A 27,582-nucleotide genomic window follows, 5' to 3' on the forward strand; every position below is an offset into this window, starting at 1 on the left:
GATAAGGGTTCTGGTAGTGTGCTCGGAAAGGAAGGGATGGATTTTGGTGATATTAAAGAGCAAAACTGCATATTTTGGATACAAGTAGAGAGAGAGGAGTAGAAGGTGACTCCAAGGTTATGGGCTGAGAGGATTATAGTGTTATCCACAGAAATAGAGAAAGGAGGAAGCAGGGAAGTGAACTTTGGGGGAAAGATAAGGAGCTCCGTCTTGGCCATGTTGAGTTTAAAGTCACAGCAATGTCAGGCAAACAGGCTGAGATCTGGGACTGTTTTCCTGATAACATTTCTGGTACAGAAAGGTAAATCTAGGAAGCATCAGCCTAAAGATGGTACTGGAAACCAGGAGATGTGCCCCGACTGCTCCTTCAGCTGCTGCAAGACCCATGGAGTTTCTACTCTTTTTTTTTTTTCTTTCAATAAAAACTTAATACCAACAAACATGGTACTTCCCTGACAGGACGGTGAACTCACAGGAGGAGACCTCAGAGGTCACAAGGGAGCCAGTCCCCTGGCTATCAGGACCCCCGGCAAGCCGAGGATGAACACCAGCCAGGGGGTCCCAAACTCCCAGTCGCCCGGTTCCACCTGAGGGATGGTTCCTAAAGAAGCCTAACACCTCAGGGAACCTCCACCCAAAAACTTCTTACATTTCTTTTTTTTTTTTTTTTTGTCAGACTGCAGGTTTGCACCTCTACCATCTGCTAGAGACAGAGAAATACTGAGGGAACAGGAGAAGAGGTAGAGGAGAGACAACAGCGACAAGGATGAGATGATGCCCGGGAGAGTGGAGATGGCTGGATAAGAGGAAGAAAACTCTGAAGTTCAAGAACAGTGGAGAGTGCAGACGACAGAATGGCAGGTGAGATAAAGGATATAGGGAATGGGGCAGTTGGAGTTAATGTTGGCAGTAATTTGCAGCAGGCAATAAGACTGGGGAGGACTAGCATCAGGAAGAGAGACTGTAGTGGAGCCACAGGAAATAAGGAGAGGCCTGCAATCTCCCCAGTACCTGGCCAGCTGTTTGAGGAACGCAGGGTAGGAGCAGCTCAGGCCTCAGGTGGGTGACGAGGCAGCTGGGAGAAGTCTGCAGCCCATATGAATATTTGTGGTATGGGGCATTGCTGCATCACAAGTGCAAGTCATGACAGCTTCCTGCCACTATCACATGACCCTCCGAGCCTGTAGCCTCCAGGTAACAACAGGAAGGATAATTTAACAAGCCGTGCAACGCAGATTTTTAAAAAAAACCCCACAAGTTATGTCGATTTGCAAGGCGAACTTACGCACCCAAGTTCACTTTGAAAATTATACAATGCGCGCAAACTAATGCACACAAAGTTGCAGCTGCTCATTGTGCATGCTAATTCATAAGCTAATTAAAATCAGAAGTGCATAAATCCCAACTTCATCCCAGCGCCACTCCCCCAGAAAACCTATTTCTTGTGCACATACAAGTATGCACATACAACCTCCACGCAAGCCTTTCTGCACACTAACCTATGGTGTTGGCTTTCACAATTACCCCCAAAGGTCTTTCTCTTGTTTCAGCGCCTCTGACAAAGAGACTATTATGTGAGCAGCGAGCCCTTCGAGAGCTGCCCAGGACTGAAGCTCGTACAACCACGGCAGAGACAGTGAGGCAGGAACTGCCGGATGGACGCTATGCTCACTGAGCAGAAAAACCTTTGCAACCAATCCTCCACCGCACCAGCAGTGGCCAACTTGGGCATCGCATTCCCACTCTGGCAGCCTGCACCGGGCACCTCCATGGGCTCACTTGGTTCATGCAGACAGCACTCCTTATTACAGCCAAGCACGCAGAAGGACAAGAGGGCACTGGGGTGCACACATACACAAGGATGTTACTGGAGCGCATGGTGGCAGTAGCAGGACGTCGGGTTTAGTGTTTTTCTGTTAATAGACGCCAGCTCATGTCAGAAAGCCCTTATGTAAATGGGGAAGGTAGAAGACTGGCGCTGTTAACATGAAACTGCTATAAACTGACACTGCCTGTGCACCAACAGGAGCAGCCACCACACCCAGGCCAGAAGGAAGGGTCACCTGTCACGCACAGACAGGGCAGAACAGGTTCCCCTGTCCCACTCGGTGGAGGAGGAATGGGCCACCTGTCACACCCTGGCAGGGCAGGGCAGAACAGGTCACCCATCGCATATGGGCAAGGGGAAATTGTTTACCTGTCCCACATGGGCAGAGAAGGATGGGTCATTCATCGCATATGGATTAGGGCAGAAAAGGTCACCCAACACACATAGAATGTGTCAAACGTCGCCCTTGGACAAGGGAGGATTCACCACGCATGGGCAAGGCAGAGATGGGGCCACACATGGAGCAAGGCAGAGCGCCTTCAAATAAATTGTCAAAGCCACATGCAAAAAAATGCTTTGTGCCTGACAACTCATCACCATGATATCAGCACATGTGCGGGGAAGCTGTCAGAGCCCCTCACACTCTTCTGTGCATGCCCTGGTACCACAAACAGAATTAACACAGGGACCTGCAGTACCAGTGCCACACAGTACTGAGCACCCAATAACTCCATTAAATACTGTGCACCTACTGAACAGCATAAGCACAGCCTCTGTCCGGTGACTAGAGAAGCTGATAATTAGGCTATGAGGACAGCATAACTTTTCTCTGTAGTGTGCACGCAGAATGCATCTGTGTCAGCAAATGTGTTCGGTTTTCACCTTCACCCTCAGGAGCAACTCTTGTGCTGGGAATCGGTGCATACAAACAGCTGAAGATAAGAATACAGTGAACAAACCCAGATAAGGCCAGCAGCCTTGCTGAAAGACCTGCAGGGTGAGCACGCCAGCCTGCTGCCCTCTGCACATCCCATCAGCCCACTGACCGCCCGCCTCGCACTACGAAACTGGGCTCGGGCACACCATATGCCAGGATCTTCAGAAATCCCTTTCCTGACCGGTCATGGCCGTGACCAGATCCCACCGCTGTGCCACAGCCGAATGGGAGCACCAATGACCTGCTGCCTACACGCAGCGCTTTCCAGTACCACGGCTGTACTCCAAAGGTGGCAGCTCCCCACTCAGGCCCAGGAGAGGTGCTGGGGTGGCTGCTGTAGGCAATGCATACTGTGGGCGGATGAAGTCTGGTGACAGGGTAAGCAGAAGCCCATCAGGACCCCACACCGGAGGCGCTGCCGTGCAATCAGCTCACCCCCATGTTGGGCTCTTCCCGGGAGTCCCCAGTACACACCGGAATCCCCCCCAGGTTTCACCTTTATAAAGAGAAGTAAAACGAGAATTTATGGCAGAAGAGTTTGTGCAACAAACCGGGGCGCACGGATACTCTGCACTGCTGCTCCCGCTGCCCCGGCTCTTGTGCTTAAAAGGGTTCAGGGTCTGAGGGACATCGCATTATTTTTGCACCGTTTTAAGTGCAAGGGAACCATATCCCCCCCACCCCCGCCCCTGGTGGTCATTGCCTGCGTCCATTCATCGTCTGCCCCCATGCGGCCTCCCCCCTTTCCCAGGCACGAGGCTTGCAACTGCTGTGGCTGGATCCAGGCAGAGGCCTTAAGTGCAGGAATCAGCACATTTCTGGGTGTCGTAGGCATGGGAAGCTCCCTCCTCGTCTCCCCTTCCCGTGGGGGGGTCCTGCGGTCACTTGATGTGCTCGGCAGTGTGTGAGGAACAGTAGTATTTCTTGTGTGCTATGAAGGTTGAAAGACTGCTAAACCTGATGTTGCACAGCCGGCAGTATCTCTGGTTTCCGTTTGGGAGGGAGAGCGGGAGGTCCTTGCAAGTCTGCACCGATTTGTCCATGTGCAACGGCGGGGTAGGGGCCTTAATCCCGACCTCTCTCAGAGCCTCGGGTGCTGGTGAGATGTTCAAAGGGAGCGAGGGGGACACGGGCAGGTGCGGTCTGGGGGAGCTGGACTGCACGGCACTTCCATTGGACAAGGGCATGGGGGTCGTCTCCTTGCAGGCAAAGCTGTCCTTCCTGGATCTTGGGCCTGGCTGCTGGGGAGATGACACGGAAGCTCCTGGCGGGCTTGGCGGGCTTCTCTCTGACGTACTGCTAAGCTGAGCTCTGCCTGGCACCATGACCTCAATTAAACCGCCCTGCAGTACGTGTCCAGTTGCTGATTTAGCTACCAGTAGCCCGTGAACATTTTTGATATGCTCTATGAGGTCCCCCTTGATGGTCCCGTTGAGCGGACAGTAAGGGCAGAGTGGCGTAGGGGCGCTGGCTGGCGCCTGGTGGGTTTTCGCTATGCTAATGTAGCGCTGCAGGGGGTCTAGGTCTGAGCTGCAGGCGTACGCCGCGGGCAGACAGACGGTGCTGGCCGATGCAGGGACGGACCCAGGGCTGAGCGACGTCCTCCTCTCCACCTTCACTCTCCTACTGTCCACGCCTTCGCCTCGCTCCTGACCTTCTGGCACGCCGGCAACCTTGCGCTTCGCCACGCCGGCCTCTGGGCTCTTTATTTTCTGCAGCTGCCGCTGCAGTGGAGTAGCAGGGCAGTGGTACTTCTTGTGAGCCAAGTAGCTCTCCAGGCTGTTGAAGCTGATTCTGCATGCGGTGCATTCATGGTAGTCTGAAAGCGTCAGCAGTGGGGCCGGCGCGGCGTCACCTTGGAGACGGGGCTTCTTGCTGAGATCTATCGGCCCTTCGGCGTCAGGGCTAGAGCTGGGGGATGGAACAGCAGCTGCCTTGGTCATGGAAACGAGGCCCGGTAGAACAGACACGGCCTCTGCTCTATTTGCCATGGAGGCGTTGTCCGCGGGGCTGGGAAAAGGCACACTTGCCCCCTGCCCGCCAGCCACCTGAGGCAGCGGCATTTCTGGCACTTGGTGCACTGCTAAGAGCGAGGGGCTGCCAACGCCATGGATCTCGTACAGCTTTCGCCGTTTGCGGGTGCGCACTGGCTGCGGCAGGAAAGCCAGTTTGCCTGCGTTCGCCCTGCGCAGGGGCGGGTCGTGCCGCGAGGCGCAGTAATAGCGTTTGTGGACCATGTACGTCTCGTGCCGGCTGAAGCGTATGTTGCACGCGTCACATAGCGTTTTAGAGGGGTCATCGTCAAGCTCATCCACAGAACTGCTGGGGCTCTGGCAGTCGTCACTCATCCTGCTGGCGCTGTCCCCCTCGGAGGATGTATCCTTCAGGGCCCCGTCTTCCTGCTTGACCTCCGCTAGCTTGCTCTCTGTGGTTTGGGCACTGGCTACGACGTCAGCCTCGCTTTGGCTGTCAGAGACCCCCTGATCCTCGGCGGCGGGAGGCTGCAAGCCCTTTGTGCTCCCCGCCGACGCAATAATGCTCTTCCCGGTCGCTCTGAGCTTACGCACGCTGGGCGGGCTATCCTCGTGCACGTGGCGGCTGGAACAGTACAGCCGCTTGTGAACATAGTAGTTGTTGATGTTATTGAAGGTGATCTCGCACTCAAAGCACGTGGCCCCCTTCTGCAGCGGCACTCCGGCGTAGAGAGCTGGCCCACCGCCGTGCCCCTGCTTCAGTCGGCTGTGCACCAGCTCCGACATCTTGGCCAGGATTTCGGATGCCTGGGGGACGACCGCAGCCTCGTGTCCAAACACATACTGGGGCAGAAAGACCGTGCCCCCAGCTACAGCCATCCCTGGCTCACTGGGGACAGGGCTAGAGCCGGGGGTGGGGCTGGCGACTTCTGTTTTCACCAGGACACAGAGAGGACTCCGTGGCGACGACTTCCTGGAGGCTGCGTCTGCCTCGGGGCTTGCAATGGCTTCCTGCTCCTGTCTGGGGCTGCAGCTCGAGGAATCCATGTCTGCTCGGTGGTTCTGGTCCAGACTGGGTTCCTCTTTGATCTTCGTGGCCAGATTCATCTCACTGGTTGAGGAAGAGGAAGAGGCCCCATCTCTCAAGGACTCTGCTTCCCCGTTCTCCAGGCCATCTGCTTGTGACTTCTGGGATGTCTCAGGATCTGTGGTTGACTCCGGCAGCTTGGGGAACTGGGTTGGGCTGGGATTAGCACTGGCTGGGTCCAGTGGTGCGTGTGCTGACATATGTATTAGTGCATGCTGTTGGAGGCTGGGGAGGCTGTCAGCAATGATCCCACACAGGCTGCACTTGAGCATCGATGAGGAGTTTATCTGGCTCAGCCCTGCAGAGGAAGAGAAGAATCGCCTGTTAGTTGCTGCAGGGAAGAGGCGGTTATTGAGAAACCAGGCCTGACGTCTGCTCTGGCAATGCACAGGTGAAATACAGGCAACCAACTGTGCAGGTCCTATCTAGAGCTGACAGCCAGCTCCAATTAGGAGGCACAAATGATGCTAAAGAAAACTGTCTGATTTTCTGTTCTGTGCTCTCCAGTTCCTTAGATCCCATTCATTTCAACAGGGATGCAAAATTTGCATCTCCTTGCAAAATCTCCCAAAGCTAGTAATGCAGCCTTTTGCAGCAAGTTCTCTTACTCTGTGCTGTCGATAGGAGGCCTAGGCCCAGGAGCAGGAATGCATGCAGCCACACAATTTGGTTACAAGGGAAATAAACTGCAGGATGCACCAGAAAGATCTGAGAAACCTGCTGGCCAGGGACCTGTTCTTCAGGTACTTCTGTATCTCACACCATGTGACTGACACATACATACATACACGAGAGGTATCACACACTGAGTGACAGACAGACAGACAGACAGACAGACACCCCCCCCCCCCACCAGGGCAGTTGCTGGACAAAATGGCACCCGAGGCAAGACTCACTTTTTCCACCCCTCCACCTCCTTTTCATACAGATGTAAACTTAAAAAAGACAGCGTGGCGTACCCCAGACAGCCACCCTGCTTGCCCAGCCCTTGTGACAGCCCTGAAGAAGGATAGGGGCTGGCAGTTACCTGGTGTGGTTGGCTTAGCATTAGCAGGAGGCGGCCCTGTCCCTGGGGAGTACACTTCCCCCTTCGCCCCTGGCTGGCAGCCCATGTGATTGGTCACTAAGTGACTGTACAGGATATCCCTGGTAGTTGAGACAAATCCGCAACCATGGCAGACACCTATAATCACAAGAAGACATAATTACGGCAAGAAAAAAAAATAAAGCAAGTGAATGGGGAAACAGAGCTATGCAGTGTGTGCAGAAAAGAAAAATTGGCTCTTATCTGCTAATTTTCGTTCCTGGAATACCACGGATCAGTCCAGACTCCTGGGATTATGCCTCCCATCCAGCAGATGGAGACAGAGTTCCGCAGACACTGCCATATAACCCAGAGCGCCACCTGCAGTCACTCAGTATTGACCTGTACCCAAGCCAAGACTCATACCATAACAATCCTAACAAACAAGCAAGGGGGAAAAGGGTAAACGACCAAGGGGAAAAGGATAAACCCCGCCTTGAAAGTAAACTCTTTACCTCATAACTCCCAACCAGGAGAAATCTGAAGTAGCTCTACAGCCTATGTACAATAGAACCATGACAGAACAATGAGTGGTTTCTCCCACACCGGGCGGGACTCTGGACTGATCCGTGGTATACCAGGAATGAAAATTAGCAGATAAGAACCAATTTTCCTTTCCTGTTCATACCCGGATCAGTCCAAACTCCTGGATGTACCCAGGATTCCCTAATTAGGGTGGGACTGTGAGAGTCCCGCTTGAAGAACACTCTCACCAAAGTCCATAGCTTCTGGAGCCTGGACATCCAAGCGATAATGTCTGGCGAAAGGCTGTAGTGACTTCCAAGTAGCCGTCCCTCAAATTTTCTGCACTGATACTGTTGCGCTCTGGGGTGGACCCTTGGCCTGGGGCAAGGGTGGAATGGCTCCTGAAAGGAAACAGGAGGTAACTGGCCCCAGGGGGCGGAGCACTGAAGGAGACAGAGGCTAGGTAGAGTTTCACCACTGGAAGCCCGAGGTCCCCCCCGGGAGGAGCCCGTAGGGACCCGGGCCGCTTGGACTTAGGTGGGCCACGCAGGGTCTCCTGGGAGAGTGATAGTCCAGCATGCCCACAGTCACAGAAGGAGCGCAGTCAGGTTCGAGCTGGAGCAAGGAGAATCAGAACAGAGTTGGTGATGACAAGGCAAGGAACAGAGCCAGAATCTGGAGGCGAGGTCAGGCAGGCGAAAAGTCAATGTCCAAAGATCAGTCAGAGGAGTGGTCACTGAAGCAAGGGTCAGATACCGGAGGTCAGATGTAGTCAAGGGCAAGCAGAGGTCTAGAGGCAGGCGGCAGACAGGCGAGCAGGTCAGGAACAGGCTGAGGTCTTTGAGGCAGGCGGCAGACAGGTGAGCAGGTCAGGAACAGGCTGGGGTCTTTGAGGCAGGCGGCAGACAGACGGACGAGTCAGGAACAGGCTGGGATCGTCGGCAGGCAGGTCAGGAACAAGATGAGGTCAGTACCAGTAAGACAGTCCGAAGGTACTACCTGGGAAGGCAGATAGACGAACACAGGAACAGGCAGGACTCAGGAACGAGGATGCAAGAACAAGTCAGGAACGGAACTGGAACAGAAGGATCCTGAAACGAGACTAGGGACAAGCAGGAACAAACGTGAAGACAATCTAGCAGAGTACTAACCTGATTGCCAAGGCAAGAAAGTGCAGTCAGGAACTTCCTTATATTGTAGCTCAATCAGGGCGCGCCGCAGAACCTGGTCCCGCCCTCGGCCCTACAAGTCTCAGGGCAGGCCGCACGTGAGCGTATGGGCGTGGCTAGCATGGAGGAAGACGCCGAACCTCGGCGTGAGGCCTGGCATGCAGAAGGCGGCCCGGCGGCCGCCGCCGCAGACTGCCAGGACCTAGCTGGACTAGCCACCACCGCGAGGGAGGTCGTCCCGGGGCCCGCTGAGGAACTATGCAGGTGAGCGGTCTTGTGCGCGGGACAGCTGCCAGCGGGGAGCGTAATAGTTACCAGCTGGCATTCGGCCCAAGAAATCACCTCAGATCTAACTGAATGAGCCCTCAAGCCCACTGGGACAGGGCGATCACCCCTCTTTAGGACCACTCCACAATATAAAAAGATGGTTGGACACCCTGAAATTATTAGTAACTTTGAGGTAACGCAACAAAGCCCACTTCACATCCAAGCATCGCAGGTCTTTAGCATGCGGAGCCGACACATCCAAATCTGGAAATGCCAGAAGCTCCACAGTCTGGTTCAAATGAAACGCTGACACTACCTTTGGGAGAAAAGAGGCATCATCTTCAAAGAAATCCCAGAATCTGAAATCATCAGGAAAGGCTCTCTGCACGACAGAGCTTGCAACTCCGAAATCCTGCAGGCAAAACAAATGGCCACCTTTAACGTGAGATCCTTCACCGTTGCCTCTCTCAAAGGCTCAAAAAGAGCCCCACACATCCCTCTGAGGTCCAAATTTAGGTTCCATGAGGGACATATTCTCCACAACGGGGGACACAGATGCTTTGCCCCACGAAGGAAGCAAACCAAATCCGGGTGAGCAGCCAATGACACTCCATGCACCTTGCCTCGAAGACAGCCTAAGGCCGTAACCTGCACTTTAAGAGAACTAAAGGCCAAACCTTTCTTCAAACTCTCCTGCAAGAAAGCCAAGACATGAGATATCGAGGCTTAAATGGAGACCACTCCTTGGCTGATGCAACAGGACTCAAAACCCTTCCAGACTCTGACATAAGATAAATAAGTGGAAGTTTTCCTAGCCTGCATCAAAATGGAAAAGAAATCTTCCAGATATCCTTTTTCTTTCAAACGCCACCTCAAAAGCCAGGCCGCAAGACAAAAGCAATCCACCTGATCCAAAAATATTAGGCCCTGCCACAGATTTGGCAAATGACTGAGCCGCAGAGGTCTGTCGACCGCCAGGTTGACCAGATCCGCGAACCAAGGACATCTCAGCCACTCCAGTGCCACCAGAATCACTTCTTCGGGGTAATTTTCTATTTGCTTTATTAGTTTCCCCACTAGGGGCCCCGGAGGAAACATGTAGCATAGAATTCCCTGGGGCTACGGAAGAACTAGAGCATCTACACTTCTGCTCCATGCTTTCTTCTGCAACTGAAAAACCAGGGTGCCTTGGCGTTCTTTCGTGATGCCATCAGGTCCAAGTTGGGAATACCCCACCAGTGACATATCAGAGCCATCGCCTCTTCAGACAGCTCCCACTCCCCAGGATCCTGTTTCTGCTGGCTGAGAAAATCTGCCTCTACATTGTCCACTCTGGCAATGTAGGATGCTGCTCTGTCCAGAGAAACTAATTGTATGCTTCCTGGGCTACAGCCCGACTCTTGGTTCCTCCTTGTCGGTTGATGTAAGCCACCTTGGTCACATTGTCCAACAATATGCGTGTTATGATTTGTTGGTATGTGGGCCCTTGGCCCGAGGTGCAAGTTGTTACTGCCTGTGGGAAGGACCCCCACAGGTCTGCACCGTCAGGAGGCGAGGTCAGAGACAGCGGAGAGCTCTGGGTGAGGCAATAGAGAGATCCCGCGGCACCAGGAGAGGACCCCCATGGAGAGCAGACTGGAGGCAATTCCTGGGCAGGGACCCCCGAGGGAAGGAATGCCAGACAGACCACAGAGCAGGGGGCATGAGGCTTGACCAATCAGGAGGGACTCCGGAGGGCAACCCCAAAGGGAGAAGCTGCACAGTGTAGGATGATGATGTAATGCCGTAGGCCAGCCCACAGGACAGGGAAGCCCGAGCTGACGTAGCACCGCCCCAAGGAGCGGGGAAGTGATGGCAGTCTCAGTATAGTACGTAGGCCCAACTCCGAGGAGCAGGGAAGCGAGCAAGTCCCAGGGAAGCCGGAGAGCGCTACCCCGAGGAGTGGGGAAGCTCTGGTAGTCACTGTAATATGTAAATGTGGTCCTGAGGAGCGGAAGGCATGGCCAGTCTTGTTCAGGATGCGGGTGCAACCCTGAGGAGGGGGGAAGTCCCTCTGTAGAACTCACGAATAGTTGAGGTGTCCCAGAGGTAGTCCTGAGAAACGGGAGGCCTTGCAGGTTAGAACCCAGGAGACACAGAGCCAGCCCGAGGAGCGGAGTAGGCAAGGAGAGCGAGCCCCCAGTGTGTGCACTGGCCCCCGAGGAGCAGGTACCAGACAGGGTCCAAGTCCAAGGCACGAAGCATAGTCTCAGGAACACGTAGCAGTAGTCGAAGACGTACAGAGGTTGTTGCCAAGTCAGCTAGCTGAGGGCAAAGGTGGAGTTTAAATATGACGGTTTGATAATGCCATCAACTGGAGAAGCCCCTGAGGTTCCCACCGAAGAGGTTTCAAAGGAGGGCCCGGCGGCGTGCGCGTGCCTAGGAAGGCCCAAAGTCAAGGAGGGTGGCGGTGGCGTCCAGGCCGCCACAAGGAGTTCTGAGGAACGTGGCAGTGAACTCTGGCTTGAGCCGCGAGCAGCCCCGGGGATGGCAGGAGAGCAGTGCAGGAGATCAGTACACGAGGTCGCAGTCGTCTGCAACCGATGGGCATAACAATGCGCACTGAGCAGCCAATCAAAAGATGCAGAAAGGCAAGTAATGCGTTCCTCACTGCCCTCGTTTCCAAACAATTGATAGACCAGGACTTCTCTTCCGTGGACCATTGCCCCTAGGCCGACTAATTCTGGCACACTGCCCCCCCCAGTCGGAGAGACTGGCATCAATGGTAACTACCACCCAGTCTGGAACCTTCAAATCCACACCATGCCTAAGATGGTCCTGAGCAAGCCACCATGACAGACTGGACCTGGCAGGCTCCTCGAGCAACAAAGGAAGGTGAAATTGCTCTGACAACGGATCCCAACACAAGAGGAGGGAACTGTTGCAGTGGCCTCATATGGGCAAAGGCCAAAGTGACCAGCTCCATCATCGACGCCATAGAGCCCTACACCTGAAGGTAATCCCAGACTCTGGGAATTGCTGCTTCCAACAATCTGCACACTTGCTTCTGCAATTTGAGAATACGAGAGTCCGTAAGGAAGACCTTTCCCATTTTGGTGTTGAAACATGCTCCCAAGAACTACAGAACTTGAGAGGTGAGTTGACTCTTCGTCAAATTCACCACCCAGCCCAGAGACCGTAGCTGCTCCATGACCTAAACCCCCAGGGCCTCCGACTTCACTCGAATGAACCAGTCACCCAGATATGGGTGAACCAAGATACCCTTCTTCCTGAGTGCTGCTGCCACCACAACCATCACCAACAGAGGGGCACAAAACTGAAAATGTCTCCTGAGCACCATGGAACGCAGAAACTGCTGGTGATCTGGGTGGATTGGAATGTGCAGATACGCCTCGGTCAAGTCTAAAGAAGCCAGGAATTCTCCATTGCACACTGCTGAAATTACCAACCGCAGAGTCTCCATTCAAAAACGAGGAAACCTGAGAGCCACATTCACATTTTTTAGATCTAAAAGTGGACAGAAATATCCTTCCTTCTTCGGGACCACAAAATAAATGGAATACCTTCCCATTCTTTGTTCCCTCATAGGAACAGGAACTCTGGCTCCCAGCTCTTGTAACTGATCCACAGTCCCTTAAACCACCTTTCTCTTGCAGCCAGGATCGCAGGGGGACACCATAAACAAGTCCTGGAGTGGACAAGAGAATTCTAATGCATAGCGGTCTCTAATCATCACACTGAAGACCCACTGGTCTATCGTGACTTTGGTCCACTCCTCGTAAAACAGAGACAGATGTTCTCCCACCCAAGGGAGGGAGGAGTGGACTGGCGTCGCTTCATTGTGAGGACGTTGCACCACCAGACCCCTGGCCGAGACCTTCTCTGCCTGATTTCCTCGAAAGGAATGATTCCATCACTGCCTCCCAGCGCCTTGTCTCTGAGAACTCCTGCCAAGAACCTACCAAGAGGAAATCGCCTGCTCAACCGAAAACGGGAGTGCCCAGCAAAGGAACCCCTGTTCCCTTTTGGCTTATCCTCTGGCAGCCTATGGCCCCTGGACTCTCCGAGCTGCTTCACGAGCTTCTCCAAGTCTTCTCCAAACAGAAGCTTTCCCTTGAACGATAGGGCTCCCAATCGAGACTTAGACCAAACATCCACCGAACAGTTCCTCAACCAGAAAAGCCTTCTGGCCAACACTGCAGACATCATAACCCTGGAGGAAGTTCTGGTTCTGATAAGGTCATATAAAGCGACTACAACATAGGCCACTGCTGTCTCCAGGCAGTCCACCTGCTTAGTCTCAGATGGAGTTAGTGCTCTTCTAGCCTGCAACTGCTGCACCCAGCATAAACTGGCCCTCTGCATGAAACTACTGCACACCGCAGGGCAAATGCCAAGGGCAGACACCTCAAAGATTCTCTTGAGGTGAATTTCCAACCTCCTGTCCTGCATATCTTTCAACGCCACTGAGCCAGTTACCGGAATGGTGGTCTTCTTAGTGACCGCTGACACCGATGCATCCACCTTAGGAAGTGCCAACAATTTGAGTGTGTCCTCAGACAAAGGATACAGCTTAGCCATTGCCCGGCCTACCTTTAGGCCTGTCTCCGAAGTGTCCCACTCCCTGACGACCAGCTTTTTAATAGACTTTCGCTGGACTCCTCAGGCCATCCATGACTGGGTCCACTCACTCCTGATCCGACTCCTCCTGAGGGACTTTGATCTCCAGCTTCTCGAGAACATGAGGGATCAAGGGCTACAACTCTTCCTTCCGGAAAAGAAGCACCACCTTCAGGTCGTCCCATTTTGACACCTGTGTCTGGTCCAAACTTCCATCCGGATCTTGACCATCTGGGCTGTTTATCAGGCACCGTCAGGTCCTTGTCCATCTCAGCCGGGTCCAGAAAACCAGGTCCCTGTGGAGTTTCTCCCTCAGAATCTTCAGAGTCGAAATCTGGACTGCCCAAAGGTATCCTCATCCTGAGGACCCTGGGTGCCTTTCGCAGCACCAGAACACCGGACCCTCAAGGTTTTATGCCTGGCTGCGGTCCGCCAGGCCTCTCTGAGAGCCTCCCAATGGCCTGGCATGCCAAATATGCCTTGTGCATAAGCAAAATAAACTCTGATAAGAATGGAGCAGGGGCCCCCAATCCTTGATCAGGAGAGCCCCCCCTAGCCTTCCGAATCAGCCTCCCTGCAGTGAATCGAGGTCTGCCCCACTGGAGACAACGGAAGAGAAAGATCTTATTTATTTAATACATTTATATACCGTTTCACCAAATACTAGAAATGACCGAAGCGGTTTACAATATTTTCAAAAGAAATTTAAATTAGTAAGTTTTATAGAAAAATAAAATAAAAATAAAAACAAATATGAAATAAAACTTACTTTAACTAAAATAAAAACCAAAATTACATTAAAACATCATGATCAATCCGACAAAACCAAATTTTAAAAATAAAAATAGATATAACTAACTTCACTCCTGCGACACAGTCCAGGCAAGCCATCGGCACCCGACAACATGGCTGCCTTTCCCGTGCCTGGCGGGAGAGGGGCGGCCGATTTCAATGGCACTCCCGTGCCCATGCACTTTGGCTGCAGCTCAGATGCAGCCAAGAGAGAGGCAGCAGGAACATAGTCTGGCATGGGACAGCCATGCACGAGCATCGCTGCACGAGCGGCATGCACTGCCGTGTGCCATTTGCAAATAGAACGCTGCTCCACTTGCTCACAGGCCTGACCGCATGTGAAAAGCAATCCCACTGCCATGCGCGGTGAACTGCCACACTGCCTGCTGCCTGAGAACTCGCCTCAGAACAGCCCCAGACATTCAAATGCAGCGTTCTCGGCTGCTCGTATCCTTGCATCTTCCCCTGCTTTCTATTAAAAAAATTTTTTTTTTTTTAAACTTTAATGAGACAGTAGAAGGAAAAAAGGGTACTTTCCTGGCTGAAGAGCTGCCAGATTCCACTTGTTCTCCTGGAGGGAGGGAACTGGCCTCACCAGCTACTCACCCCCCCCCCCCCCGGAAGTGAAAAGCCGAGATAGAGAAGGGTCCCCGGCCCCTGCTCATTCCACCCAACACCAGGAGGGATAGCCCCACCAGGGTCATCTTCGTTCTCTCTTTTTTTTTTTTTTAACAGACTGCAGAGATTGCACCTCTACCATCTACTGGAGACAGAGAAATACCGAGCTGCGGCAAGTGGCACTCTGGTTTATATACCAGTGCCAATGAAACGTTCTCTGTCTCCATCTGCTGGAAGGGAGGCATAATCCCAGGCGTCTGGACTGATCCGGGTATGAACAGGAATGATAATTACAGCATGCATGAACACATTTGTGCAGCATAAAATACACAACGGTTAACAACGGAACAGAATAAGTAATTTTTATATGCTGTGTATAATGCTATATTCTACTCTCTAAAAAAGTTTATAGTGAATATGTTCTCATGAAAATCTAGTACTGACTGCAGAGTATGATACTGTACGAAAAGATACTGTGTAGATTACTTTCTAGAGTATTACATATCTATAACAAAGTGTGTGTAGACGTCCTTCTACTATACAGACACAAACACGTGGGCACTGTAACAGCTGAATGCAGTCATGACAAAATGCTATAGTGAGAGTTTCATAAAAGCACACACCAGCACACATGTGTATATACAGACAGAGACTGGATACCACCAGGGAACGAGCATTAAACAATCCATTCACCCTTGCTACTGTGCTATCTTTAAATGTAATGCTTTAAATGACTAAGGGGTAGATATTCAAAAGCTATTTAGATGGATAACTCACAAGTTAAATGGCTAATGTGGCATATTGAGCCACTTATCTGGCTAAATTATAGCGGATAACTACATATCTGGCTTTAATTTAGCTGGATAAAAAAAAAGTCATTTCAGGGGTGTCCCGGGGAGGGGCTTAGATATCCGGCTGACCTAGCTGAATATCGGGTAACAGACTTGTGAAAAGGAAAGCCTTATGTGGCTGGGTAACTTGCTGCTTATCTGGATATCTTTAAAAGACATCCGGGTAAGTAGCGCTGTTACTGTATCAGTACAAAAAAACCACAAAACCACTAAGGGTCCACGGCACTCACTCTGATGTAAATGACAACAGCTGGTCCAGCGCGCCTAAAATAAAGACGGCTTTACGCTTCCAGCACTGCCAGGAGCGGGTGAGAGGGACCCTCACTCCCAGCAGGGATGATTCTCGTCATGGGGGCGGGGGGGGGGGAGATAGTGAGATGATGGGGTGGGAGTCCAGAGAAGGAGCAAACAAAGACTTTTAGACTGGGGGGGGGCGTAACAGAAATTTAAATCGGGAAAAGGGCGTGGGGGGGGGGAATGGGGACACAGATGCCCCCGCAATGTATTTTAGGAGAGCTGGACCAGCAATTGTCATTTACATCAGGATGGGTTCCACAGGCTTTTAGAGGTTTTGCGGGGTTTTTTGGTACCGAGACAGTAATAGCACTACCCAGATATCTTTTAAAGATATTCGGATAAGTAGCAAGTTATCTGGCCACATAAAGCAGACCTGCTTACCTGTAATGGGTGTTCTCCGAGGGATAGCAGGATGGTAGTCCTCACAGATGGGTGACATCATCAGATGGAGCCTTGATGCGGAAAACTTGGTTTCTAGAACTTTGCCTGGCGCACTGAGCATGCCCAGCATACCCACACGGGATCCTTCTCCAGTTTTATATATATAAATGAAAAGTTAGGAGAAATCCAACTCTGCAGGGTGGTGGGTGGGTTTTGTGAGGACTAACATCCTGCTGTCCTCAGAGAACACCTGTTACAGGTAAGCAACTCTGCTTTCTCCGACAACAAGCAGGATGGCAGTCCTCACACATGGTTGAATCCCTAGCTACAGGCTGCTCCCCAACACAAAAAAAGGGACCAACAGACACCTAACCAAGTGCCAGCGGGCACAATATCGGTGCATTTGGAAACAAAGGGGAAGACAGCCTAAATTCAAACAGCCTAAACCCAAACAACGGGCCCTAGGCAGGGAAAGATGGGGTTGTACACCTCAAAAAGGCTCCAAAGGACAGACTGACCAAACCTATCCGGACAACAGTGAGATCTGACTGTGTGGAGAGAACTCCAAGTTGCAGCCTTTCAGATCTCCTCCACGGGTACTGCTCGCAAGTGGGCCACAGACGTTGCCATAGCTCTGACAGAATGACCCTTTGCATGACCTCCAAGATGCAGTCCTGCCTAGACATAACAAAAGGAGATGCATTCTGCTAACCAATTGGATAGATAGTGTCTGTGTGGCAATGGCTACGCCCAACCTATTCCTATCAAAAGAAATAAAAAGTTGGGTGGACTGTCTATGGGCTTCTGTCCGCTCCAGATAGAAGGCTAATTCTCGCTTGCAGTCCAAACTGTGTAGTGCTCGTTCACCTTGGAGCAAATGGGGCCTGGAGAAAAATGATGGCAGGATGATGGACTGGTTAAGATGGAAGTCCATCACCACCCTGTCATAATAAAACTTAGTGTAAGGTGGATAGGTCACTAAGGCCTGGAGCTCGCTGACCCTGCACGCTGGACTGTCACCAAAAATATTACCTTCCAGTTCAGGTACTTCAGTTCATAGGTGCACAGCAGCTCAAAAGGAGCTTTCATCAGCTTAGCTAACACCAAGACACAGGGGAGGCTTCAATTGAAGCAGGCCCTGCATAAATCATACAACTATCAGCTGTACAGAGATGGGTGTACCATCTACACCTCGGTGGTATGTGCCAATTGCACTGAGATGAACTCTAACGCAATTGGTTTTTAAGCCAGCTTCCAATAGGTGTAGAAGGGAATCAAACAGTTCTTGTGTCGGTTTAGGACAACGGATCTAGGGCCTTCTGCTCATATCGTACAGAAAACCTTCTCCACTTAAGTCCTTAGGACTTTCTAGTGGAAGCCTTTCTGGAAGCCACTAGACACTGAATGGTTGCAGAATTAACCTCTCAACATCCAGACTGTGAGCAACAGGGCCTGGAGGTTGGGATACCTTAACCTGACTCGATCTTGCATGATGAGATCTGGGGAAGTTCCCAGACTAATCAGTCTCCAGATGGACAACTCCCGAAGGAGTGGAAATCAGACCTGTCTCGGCCAATGAGGGGCTATGAGGATCATAGTCGCCTTGTCCTCGTGAAGCTTCAAGAGAGTCTTCGCCACAAAGGGAATCAGAGGATACGCATACATAAGACCCTTGCCCCAATGAAGGCAAGGGCGCCCGAGGCTGCTTTGCTGTCAAACCTGTATAGGAAGCAGAACTGAGGCATGTTCCTGTTACAAGGGGATGCGAACAGATCTATGTCTGGACTCCTCCAGAGGCGGAATACCCAGTTCACTACCCCCTGGTCCAGGGACCACTTGTGGGGTCTGAAGGTTCGACTCACCCTGTCCACTACCAAGTTCTCTGTCTCGGCCAAATACATGGCCCTGAACACCATCTTGTGGGACAGGGCCCACAACCAGATCCAGACTGCTTCCTGACACAGGAAGTATGACCCCATGCCTTCCTGCTTGTTGACATACCACATGACTACTGGTTGTCGGTTTGGATCAGGACAACTTTGTTGGACAGCCAATCTCTGAAAACCCATAGTGCGTACCTGATTGCCCGAAGTTAATTTGACAAGAGCATTCCTGAGTGAACCAGAGACCCTGGGTGCTGAGCCCATCTACATGAGCTCACCACCCCAGGGTGGACGCATCCGTGGTTAGTACAACTTGGGTAGGGGGATATCGAACAGAGATCTCCCATTCCAGACTTGAAGGTACTTCAATGAGTCCGGGAGACACAGGGTGACTTGAATGCAATCCTAGAGGCTCTGAATGGCCTGGCCCCACTGCGACTTCAGGGTCCATTGGGCTCTGCGCATGTGTAAAAGTGCCAAGGGAGCAACATGGACGGCTGCGGCCATATGGCCCAACAGCCTCCAACATATGCCAGGCTGACACCTGCTGGCTCTGCTGAATCTCTGCCATGATGGTCGGCAAGGTGACAGCCCTCTGAGGCAGGAAGGCCTTGGCCTGAGCTGTATCTAGCAGGGCTCCTATGAAGTCCAATTGACGTGACGGGCTGAGATGGGACTTCGGGTAGTTGATAACAAACCCTAGTGACTCCAACACCTGGCAGCCCCTGCCTGAGATGTGCTCTTGACCAGCCAATCATCCAAATAAGGGAAAACATACCTGCGGAGGTGCGCCACCACCACAGCCAAGCATTTTGTGAAGACTCATGGGACTGATGTTAGCTGGAATTGCAACATCCAGTACTGGAAGTGCTGTTTCGCCATCACAAATCGGAGACACTTCCTGTGACCGGGGAAGATCTTGATGTGAGTGTATGCATCTTTTAGAATGAGGGAGCATAGCCAGTCCTTTTTTAAAAGGGGGTTCAAGGTGCCCAGGGAAACCATCTTGAAATTTTCTTTTTTTACAAACTTGTTCAAGGCCCTTAGGTCTAGGATGGGAAAGAGTCCTCCTGTTCTTTTGGAATCAGGAAGTATTTAGAATAGAATCCCTTCCCTCTTTGCTCTGATAGTACGGGCTCAACTGCCCTGGCTGTTAAGAGGAAAGAGAGCTCCACTAGCAGTACCTCTTTATGTGCTACCAGCCCCCTAAATCGGCAAGGAGGGCCCAATAGGTTCAACTGGTACTCTTAACGGACGATGGAAAGAACCCACTGGTTTGAGGTTATACTGGGCCACTGGTTCGCAAAGAACTGCAACCTGCCTCTGACCAGAGGTCCACCGTCTCGGGTACAGGCGGCTGACCTACACTCCCTACGACACAGTCAAAGCCCCATCCCTGGAGTTGACTGAGGGGCTGGCTGGGGCTTGGGGGCTCTCTGCTGCCTGGGACAGCTGCAGGAGCCCTGATGATGCTGATGGGAGCAAGGGGGCGGAGGATAGTACTTCCTTTGGCAAAAGACTTCCTCTGTCCCTGTCTCGTTGGCCTCCTAGAAGAGGAAGACGGGTCCGGAGTGCTGGCAAAGAGTTGTTTGAGGACTCCCGCAAGCGTCCCTCACCCTGTCTCTGAAGAGATTCTCCCCAGTTCATGGTATGTTGGCAAGTCATTCCTGTACCTCCAGTCTGAGATCCGAGGCCCGCAACCATGTCATTATGCGGGCACCGATTCCTGCTGCAGAGGCTCTTGATGCTGTCTCAAAAACATTGTAGGTCACTCAGACCTCGTGTTTTTTGCACTCCAGGCCCTTATGCACCAACAACATGAGGGTGTCCTGCTGATATTGAGGCAGCTGCTCGGCCATCTCCTGCACCTGCTTCCAGATGTCCTGTGAGTACTGGCTCATGCAGAGCTGGTAGGCAGCAATGCAGGCAATGAGCATGGCCCCTTGAAATACCTTCATCCCAAGAACGTCCACTGCTCTGTGATCCTTCCCCGGGGGCACCAAGGAATGGGTCAGAGAACACTTGGCTCTCTTGAGGGTAGATTCGACCACCACCGACTGATGGGACAGCTGACCCTTATCGAATCCAGCAGCCTTCTGGATGAAGTAGACTCTGTCCACCTTCTTGCTAACAGGAGGCACTGTGATGGGGTGTTCCCATAGCCTCTGAAGCTCCTTAAGGATCTCGTGCACCGGTACCACCATGATCTCCTTAGGAAGCTGCACGAACTGGAGGATCTCAAGCATTTTGTGCCTGACATCATTCTCCATTAACAACTGAGATGGGATGGCTTCTGCCATCATCTCACGAACCCTGCAAAGGTCATCCTCAGAGACTTCTTTCGCTCCTCTGGAGGAGGACTCCGAAGCATCATCCCCCCAAGGGTCAAAGAGGTTCTCATCCTCACTGTAAGCTACAGGAGATGGGTGCCTGGGTGTTCGGCCTTTGTCCAGAGGTGCAGGCACCCGTCAAACTGGACAGGGGACTGCAGACCTCAGCATCTCTGCCGGACCTGGTGGCACTTCCTCCTCAGAGGAACCGGCAATGACCACCGTATCGGTAGGGGGAGGCCTTATGCCCTGCTGAGCACCGAAGCTGTCCAGGGGACTGACGCCAGCTGGGTCGGTAACATACAGATGAGCACGTTGAGCCTCTCCAGTAGCAGTACGAGGATGGGTGGAACCATTGGACCAAAGCCCTGCCGCATCTGCTCAACCGTTAGCTGGACTTGGCGCTCCAGCTCCTCCTCAAATTTTGCCGATCCCAACACTGACTGGGAGGTAGGGGGGTGGCCAGATCTTCTTCGGACCCACGAGGTGGCTCAATGACAGGTAACCGGATTGGTGGAGACTGTCACGGCCTCCCTGGCACTGATGGAGGACTGGCTCTCCTCGCCTCGGAAATGCTTCAAAGGCATTGCAGCATGAGCCGGTGCATCCCCATACTTGGCACTGTGCATCGACAGAAGCCAGTGTTAATGCTTCTTTGGCTTCCCTCAATGCTCAACTCAGTTGTTCCCCCAACGCCGAAGACGAAGAACCTGACGTCCTTGGCCTAGAGGAGATCGACAGTGGTCAGTCTCCAGTGCCCCTATCCGCCGATGGAACAGACGGTCCTGCCGATGTCAATGGCTTGGTGTCCATAGGTGTGGCTCCTTGGTCCTTCAATGCTGATGCTGCCAATACCGATGGCTTGGCTTCTTTAATCCAAAGAGCTGTTCCATCTTCTTGAGTCGAAGCCGACGTCCCTTTGGGGTCATCTGGGTGCGTAAGCAGCAACACCGGATGTCAAGCAATGTCCCTAAGCAGAGGACATATATCTCATGTGGATCAGTGATGGACATGGTCGTCGGGCACCGGGTGCATCGTTGAAACCGGATGTGGCTATGTCGGAAAAAATAAAAGGGCAACAAACCTAAAATGATGGCCGCGGGAGTCAATGGCTGGCGAGCACGGAGGCACTGCCATCATGGGGAATCGAACACGAAAGGAAACTCACCAGAATCGCCGAAAACCCTGACTAGGAACACAACGGGAAGGAATCAAGAGGGACCCGGGGACGGAATAACGCGGAAAAAACCCACAAAAGACATGAGAAAAATGAAAGTTTTCCTCAAGGTTAAAAACAGCCAAAAGTGAGCTCACTACACATCGTGAGGCTTACAATTCTGCGGAAAAAGAGAGACTGGAGAGGGACCCCGCATGGACACGTGGTATAGGGCATGTTCAGTGTGCCTAATCAAAGTTCTAGAAGCTTTGACATAAGTTTTCCACATCTGATGATGTCACCCACATATGAGGACTACCATCCTGCTTGTTCTCGGAGAGGGCTGGATAACTTTAAAATCTAACTGGCTATATTCAAACATAGCCGATTAGGTTTTAAAGTTAGCCAGATAAGGGTAGCCGTATAACTTTAAACAAGTATATTCAGCGGGAGGTTTATCCTGCTGAATATACAGGGCAAGTTATCCAGCTAACTTTAGCTGGATAACTTGCTCACTAAATGGCCTACTGAATATTGGCCTTTTAAGATTTTAAAGAGACTGCTCTCTTGATGTATGGGATGGCTTTCTTCTGCATGCTTAGTTGTTTTCCAGGCACATTAGCCCCGAGTGGTCATTGAGAGGCAACAGTGACCCCAGAGCATACCTGTATGAATGGATCAGACAAAGGCCTGGTCATATCAGCCAAGAATGGCCCAACAGAAGCTGTGGAGGATCACATAGTATCCAGTAGGCTCACTGGTGCTGGCATGAATCAGTGCTTTGTAACAGCCTGGACCGCCACAGAGATAACTAGGAGACAGCTCCCAGGAAAGTCACGCACCTTGCACTATTACTCACCACTGAGTGTGTCCGTGTGCACTTTCAGATGCCTCTCACAGTTTGCCTTAGTGGTGAATGCAGACAGGCAGATCAGACAGACAAACGGCCTCTCCCCTACAGAGAGAGAGAGAGCCAGAACAGAATGAGCTCTTCTCCGGGTCCTCAGGTTCCTCTTCTCCCAAACACATCGCTCTGCTGTCCCTCACAGACAGAAGGGACAGAGCAAAGAGAAGGGAGTTCCCTATTCAGAACGGAAGCAGCTAAGGTGTGCTCCAGGTGCAGACACAGGACATATTTTGAAGCAGGGTCCCCCCCATGCATGGATTCAAAAATGCATTTTTACAGTGGGAATCGCAAATAGCAGCAATGCTACCGAGCACCCACCAACAGAGGGTACTACTACTACAGACTGTGCCATGGGATCACCAGAAATGGCCTCTGGCTCCCACAGCGACCGCCACATTCACCTGGGTACAAAACAGTTGATTAAGCTTGTGAAGGGATGGCGAGTGGGCTGCGGTGCTTCTCGGGCAGCCCGAGTTCATGCAGGAAGCAGAGAGCTATACAGATACTGCTGACTCCGGGAAGAATGTGGTAAAAGATCCAGTGTAACTACAGAGACTCTGCTACAGATAACAACTAGCCAGTAAGTTATATAAGTAGGATAAGTGACAGGGGAGTCAAATAACTCCCAGCACAGCAAATAAAGAGAAGCCAGGGGGGGTAAGTGGAGGGGAAAGATTACCAGGCGAGGTGAGGCTTAGCATAAAGCCAGGATGCATACGCACATATTACGTACAAAGGCAAGCAGCTCAGAAGTAAGGGATTGCATTACTGTCTAAAAGATAGGGCAGAAAAGCAGTGAGCGGCTAAACTCTCGGAGAGGGAGGCATATCAGGGTGGGGGAGGCAGGTTCTGTCCCTTGCTAGGGAGAGATCCCAACAGAAATGCCTCTGTACAACAAGTCCTGCACCTTGTACACAAACTGTAAGCCTGCTGTAGATATACACGCTGTTGTGGGGACACACTAACGAGGAGACGCACTGTAATGTAGTGCACAGTGGAAGCATCCTGGCTCACAAAGCACTTTGGGGTGATGTCTGAACGAATGGCACTACCTCAGATCTGACCGGATTCTCTCTAGCGCTCTCTGGTGTGATTTAAGTGATTTATGTAAGCAGGCTCTCACTTTCAGGACAACTCTACTGGCTGTAACATCCATTTACCATAAGGGGAAAAAGCAGAAGAGAAACTACTCCCTGCTCACCTTGTGCTGTGCAATGTGAAAAGTGGATCCACTCATGTCTCACACAGTACTGTGTACTACCCGGGCCTCATCACAGATGCACCCAAGCATCAGTTATTTACTCTTGCGGATAATAGAAGGATTAGGGGGCATTCCATGAAGTTAGCAAGTAGCACATTTAAGACTAATTGGAGAAATTTCTTTTTCACTCAACGCACAATTAAGCTCTGGAATTTGCTGCCAGAGGATGTGATTAGTGCAGTTAGCATAGCTGGGTTTAAAAAAAAGTTTGGATAAGTTCTTGGAGGAGAAGTCCATAAACTGCCATTAATCAAGTTGACTTAGGGAATGGCCTCTGCTCTTACTGGCAGCAGTAGCATGGGATCTTCTTAGTGTTTAGGTACTTGCCAGGTACTTGTAGCCAGTGGAAACAGGATGCTGGGCTTGATGGATCCTTAGTCTGACCCAGTATGGCAATTTCTTATGTTCTTATGAGCCTCATCACATCAAGATGCACCCAAGCCTCATATCATACTGTACACCATCATAAGAGCCACCCAAACCTCATACCATACTACACCATCACACCAAGATCCACCCAAACCTCACACCATCACACCAAGATCTACCCAAACCTCATACCATCACACCAAGATCTACCCAAACCTCACACCATACTGTGCACCATCACACCAGGATCCACCCGAGCCTCACACCACACTGTGCACCATCACACCAGGATCCACCCGAGCCTCACACCACACTGTGCACCATCACACCAGGATCCACCCGAGCCTCACACCACACTGTGCACCATCACACCAGGATCCACCCGAGCCTCACACCACACTGTGCACCATCACACCAGGATCCACCCGAGCCTCACACCATAGCGTGCACTGTCACTCCAGGATCCACTTAAATCTCACACCAGGCTATGTACCATGACACAAAGGTCCACCCAAGTCTCACACCATACTTGCACCATCACACTAGGATCCACTCGAATCTTGCACTGGACTATGCACCATCACACCACTTGAGCCTCACACCTTACTGTGCACCATCATACTAAGATGCACCTGAGTCTCACAGCAGATTGTATGCTGTCTCTCCAGGATCCACCCGAGTCTCACGCTGTACCATGCACTGTCATACCAGAATTCACCTGTTTCACACTGTACTGTGCACTTTTGTACAAGGATCCACCATACTCACTCCATATCAGCATACACCCAATTCTTATACTGCATGCAGTATCACAGCAACATAGACCTGAATCTTACACTGCATGCAGTGTCACAGCAGCATAGACCTGAATCTTACACTGCATGCAGTGTCACAGCAGCATAGACCTGAATCTTACACAGCATGCTGTGTCACAGGAGCTTACAACTGAATCTTACACTGCATGCAGTGTCTTAGCAGTATACTTTCAATTCTTACACTGCATGCAGTGTCACTGCACCTAGTGTCACAACAGCGTGCACTGTACAGTTTATGCTGGTGTGGAAGGTGCATTTCACCTCACTTACTTACCGCTATGGCTGCGCATATGTATCTCCAGTGAGCTGGCACTGGGGCAGCTCTTCTTGCACTGTGGAAAGGGGCAGACACGCTCATTGGGGTATGTCTCCTTGGGCTTCTCCTCCAGGGAAGGGGACGTGGCACTCTGGCGGCTTGCACAGTAATACATCAGGTGTGCCTGCAGGTTCCTCTCACTCCGGTACCAAATACCGCAGTCCTTGCAGGGAAAGATGTCCTCTGGAAGGAAGATGAGGAGATTATGAGCCATACGGAGCAACCCCCCCAACTTCCCCAGATTAACTGCAGCTGCACGCCCAGGCCCCGAGGGAGAGGAATAGGAAGCTGGATACAGTGCTAAGAACCGATAAACCTCACTCGTGCTTCTTAAAACATTTCGTTCTATGTACTTCCTCTCTAGTGCAGCTGGTAAAGCAATGACCTTCCAAAAGGTGCATGCCTGATAATGTTAGAAAAATAATAATAATGGTCAGCTGTCAACGACTGTGCTCAGAGGCTGGATTTCCGGAGACCTCATGCAGGCACCATCCCCCCCCCCCCCCCCCCCCCCCAATACCCAGCACAGTCCCTGTCTTCCCTGCTTCCCAGGACAGAGTTTGCCTCTTCTAGAAAAAAGGAGGCCCGGCATTCCAAATAAATCCCAACCGAGTCCAGTAAAAAGGTCTGACCTGCAGTCTGCCGGCCGACCTTTATTTCTGCACGTTTAAATGGATCAGCACTAGGAAACACAGAGGAGAGATTTACTAGAGAGGAAGCCGGTAGCGGGCCTCAGGAGCTACATTGTTCCTAGGGAGGAAAGGGAGCAGGAAACAGCTGGGGATGTGCTGTCAGCATCAGGTCTTAGGACACAACAGCGAGAGACCATGAAGACCCATCCAGTGGGGCATTCCTCACGTTCCCCCCCCCCCCAGCTCGCCCCCACCCTGACTTACTGTTCACCACAGCTGTGGCCAGTATGGCCGCCATGCCAGCCTGCTGGGGCAGCAGCTGGATCTCCGAGTGCAGCGTGGCAGGGTAGGGGGGCTCCGCAGGCTCTATCTTTACTTCGTGGCTTGGGATGGCCTGGGGCTCTGACAGCAGGCATGCACTGATGGGCTCGGCCTTGCACACATCCGCTGTGATCCTGCACCAGATCTCCTCACCTGGCAGCCGAGGACGGGTGGGGGGGGGGGGGGGGTGTGTGTCAAGGAATCCAAATGGAGCAAGAAGAAAAGAACAATTTTAGTTTAAACAAGAAACCCGATGGTAGTAAGAATCCACGAGAGGTCTACCCGCCATCCCAGCCCCCCCTGCATGTTAATTCTCAGCCAGCGGGGCTGTACATGCTGACTCTGCATGCAGCTAACACACGACTATCAGCCAATCAACTTCCCCCCCGAAAATCCCACATCCCTTCAGCGTGTCAGGGGAAATAGGGACTGGTGCACCTCCGCCTCCTCCATTTTGAAGGAAACGGTGTAGTGCTGAGCAAAGCAGGAACTCAGCAAGACAGGTTTCACTCCCCCACTTCTTTTTCCGATGGGTCATTTTCTGACAGGTCTCGAACTGCCTGCTCAGTGCTGCCAGCTGCACACGTTAGCCTCTTCTGCTGCCCCCCCCCCCCGAGGATCCCACTGCCCGAAAGAAGGAGAAATAGGGCCTGCTGCACAAAGGAACCCTTAGGTACTATTTCGTGTTCGTTTTCCCTTCACACCTGTCTCCTGTACAGAACAATTCCGTGCATCAGAGCTCAAAACTCAGGCCTTTAAACATGAAACAGGGAAGTGGCGGAGCAGCTGTGTAAATTGACCACCCAGGGAGTGAAGCGGAGTTGCTTCTTAGGCAAAGCTGCAGTTGTGCTGTGCTCTGGCAGGGCTTGGACGGGAGCACCAATGAGTTTACTGGCTGGAGGAGGCCCCTGCTGCTGCTGCTCTAATCCCCCAGAAATCCATCCTGGATTACTTAAATGCAATAATGGAAATGTCCACCTGAATGACAGGCACCGGCAGTTTGGAGGGCTTTAGTGTAGCCTGAACACTAATCACACCAAAGCGTTTCAATGGGCTGCTGCATGCAGCAGTGCCAGAGGCATTCAGGCGGGTAAAGCAGAGTGAGCAGAGAGGGCCAGCAACCCAGTTCTGCTTCTGCCACCGTCTATGGAAAACAGTGCCACCTGTCGGGATCTCTCTCTTCTGCCCTAGGCTTGGACAATGTCATAAGGTGCGCTCGGCCG

The 27,582-nt window shown here is 52.0% G+C and overlaps 1 protein-coding gene across 1 annotated transcript in view; it reads right to left on the reverse strand.

Annotated features, from left to right (window-relative positions):
* Positions 1–348: 348 nt before the first annotated feature.
* The window catches only part of ZFPM1 (zinc finger protein, FOG family member 1), a 253,909-nt gene continuing 226,675 nt past the window's right edge, over positions 349–27,582 (reverse strand). Inside the window, exons 6-10 of the mRNA XM_029608649.1 lie at positions 26,303–26,512; positions 25,365–25,589; positions 22,598–22,693; positions 6,853–7,008; positions 349–6,123 (exon numbers count right to left, since the gene is read on the reverse strand). Coding sequence (XP_029464509.1) covers positions 3,647–6,123; positions 6,853–7,008; positions 22,598–22,693; positions 25,365–25,589; positions 26,303–26,512 — 3,164 coding nt within the window. The 3' untranslated portion in view covers positions 349–3,646. The remainder of the gene's footprint in view (positions 6,124–6,852; positions 7,009–22,597; positions 22,694–25,364; positions 25,590–26,302; positions 26,513–27,582) is intronic.

This window comes from Rhinatrema bivittatum, chromosome 7 (assembly GCF_901001135.1).
Source record: "Rhinatrema bivittatum chromosome 7, aRhiBiv1.1, whole genome shotgun sequence".
Lineage (NCBI taxonomy): Eukaryota > Metazoa > Chordata > Amphibia > Gymnophiona > Rhinatrematidae > Rhinatrema > Rhinatrema bivittatum.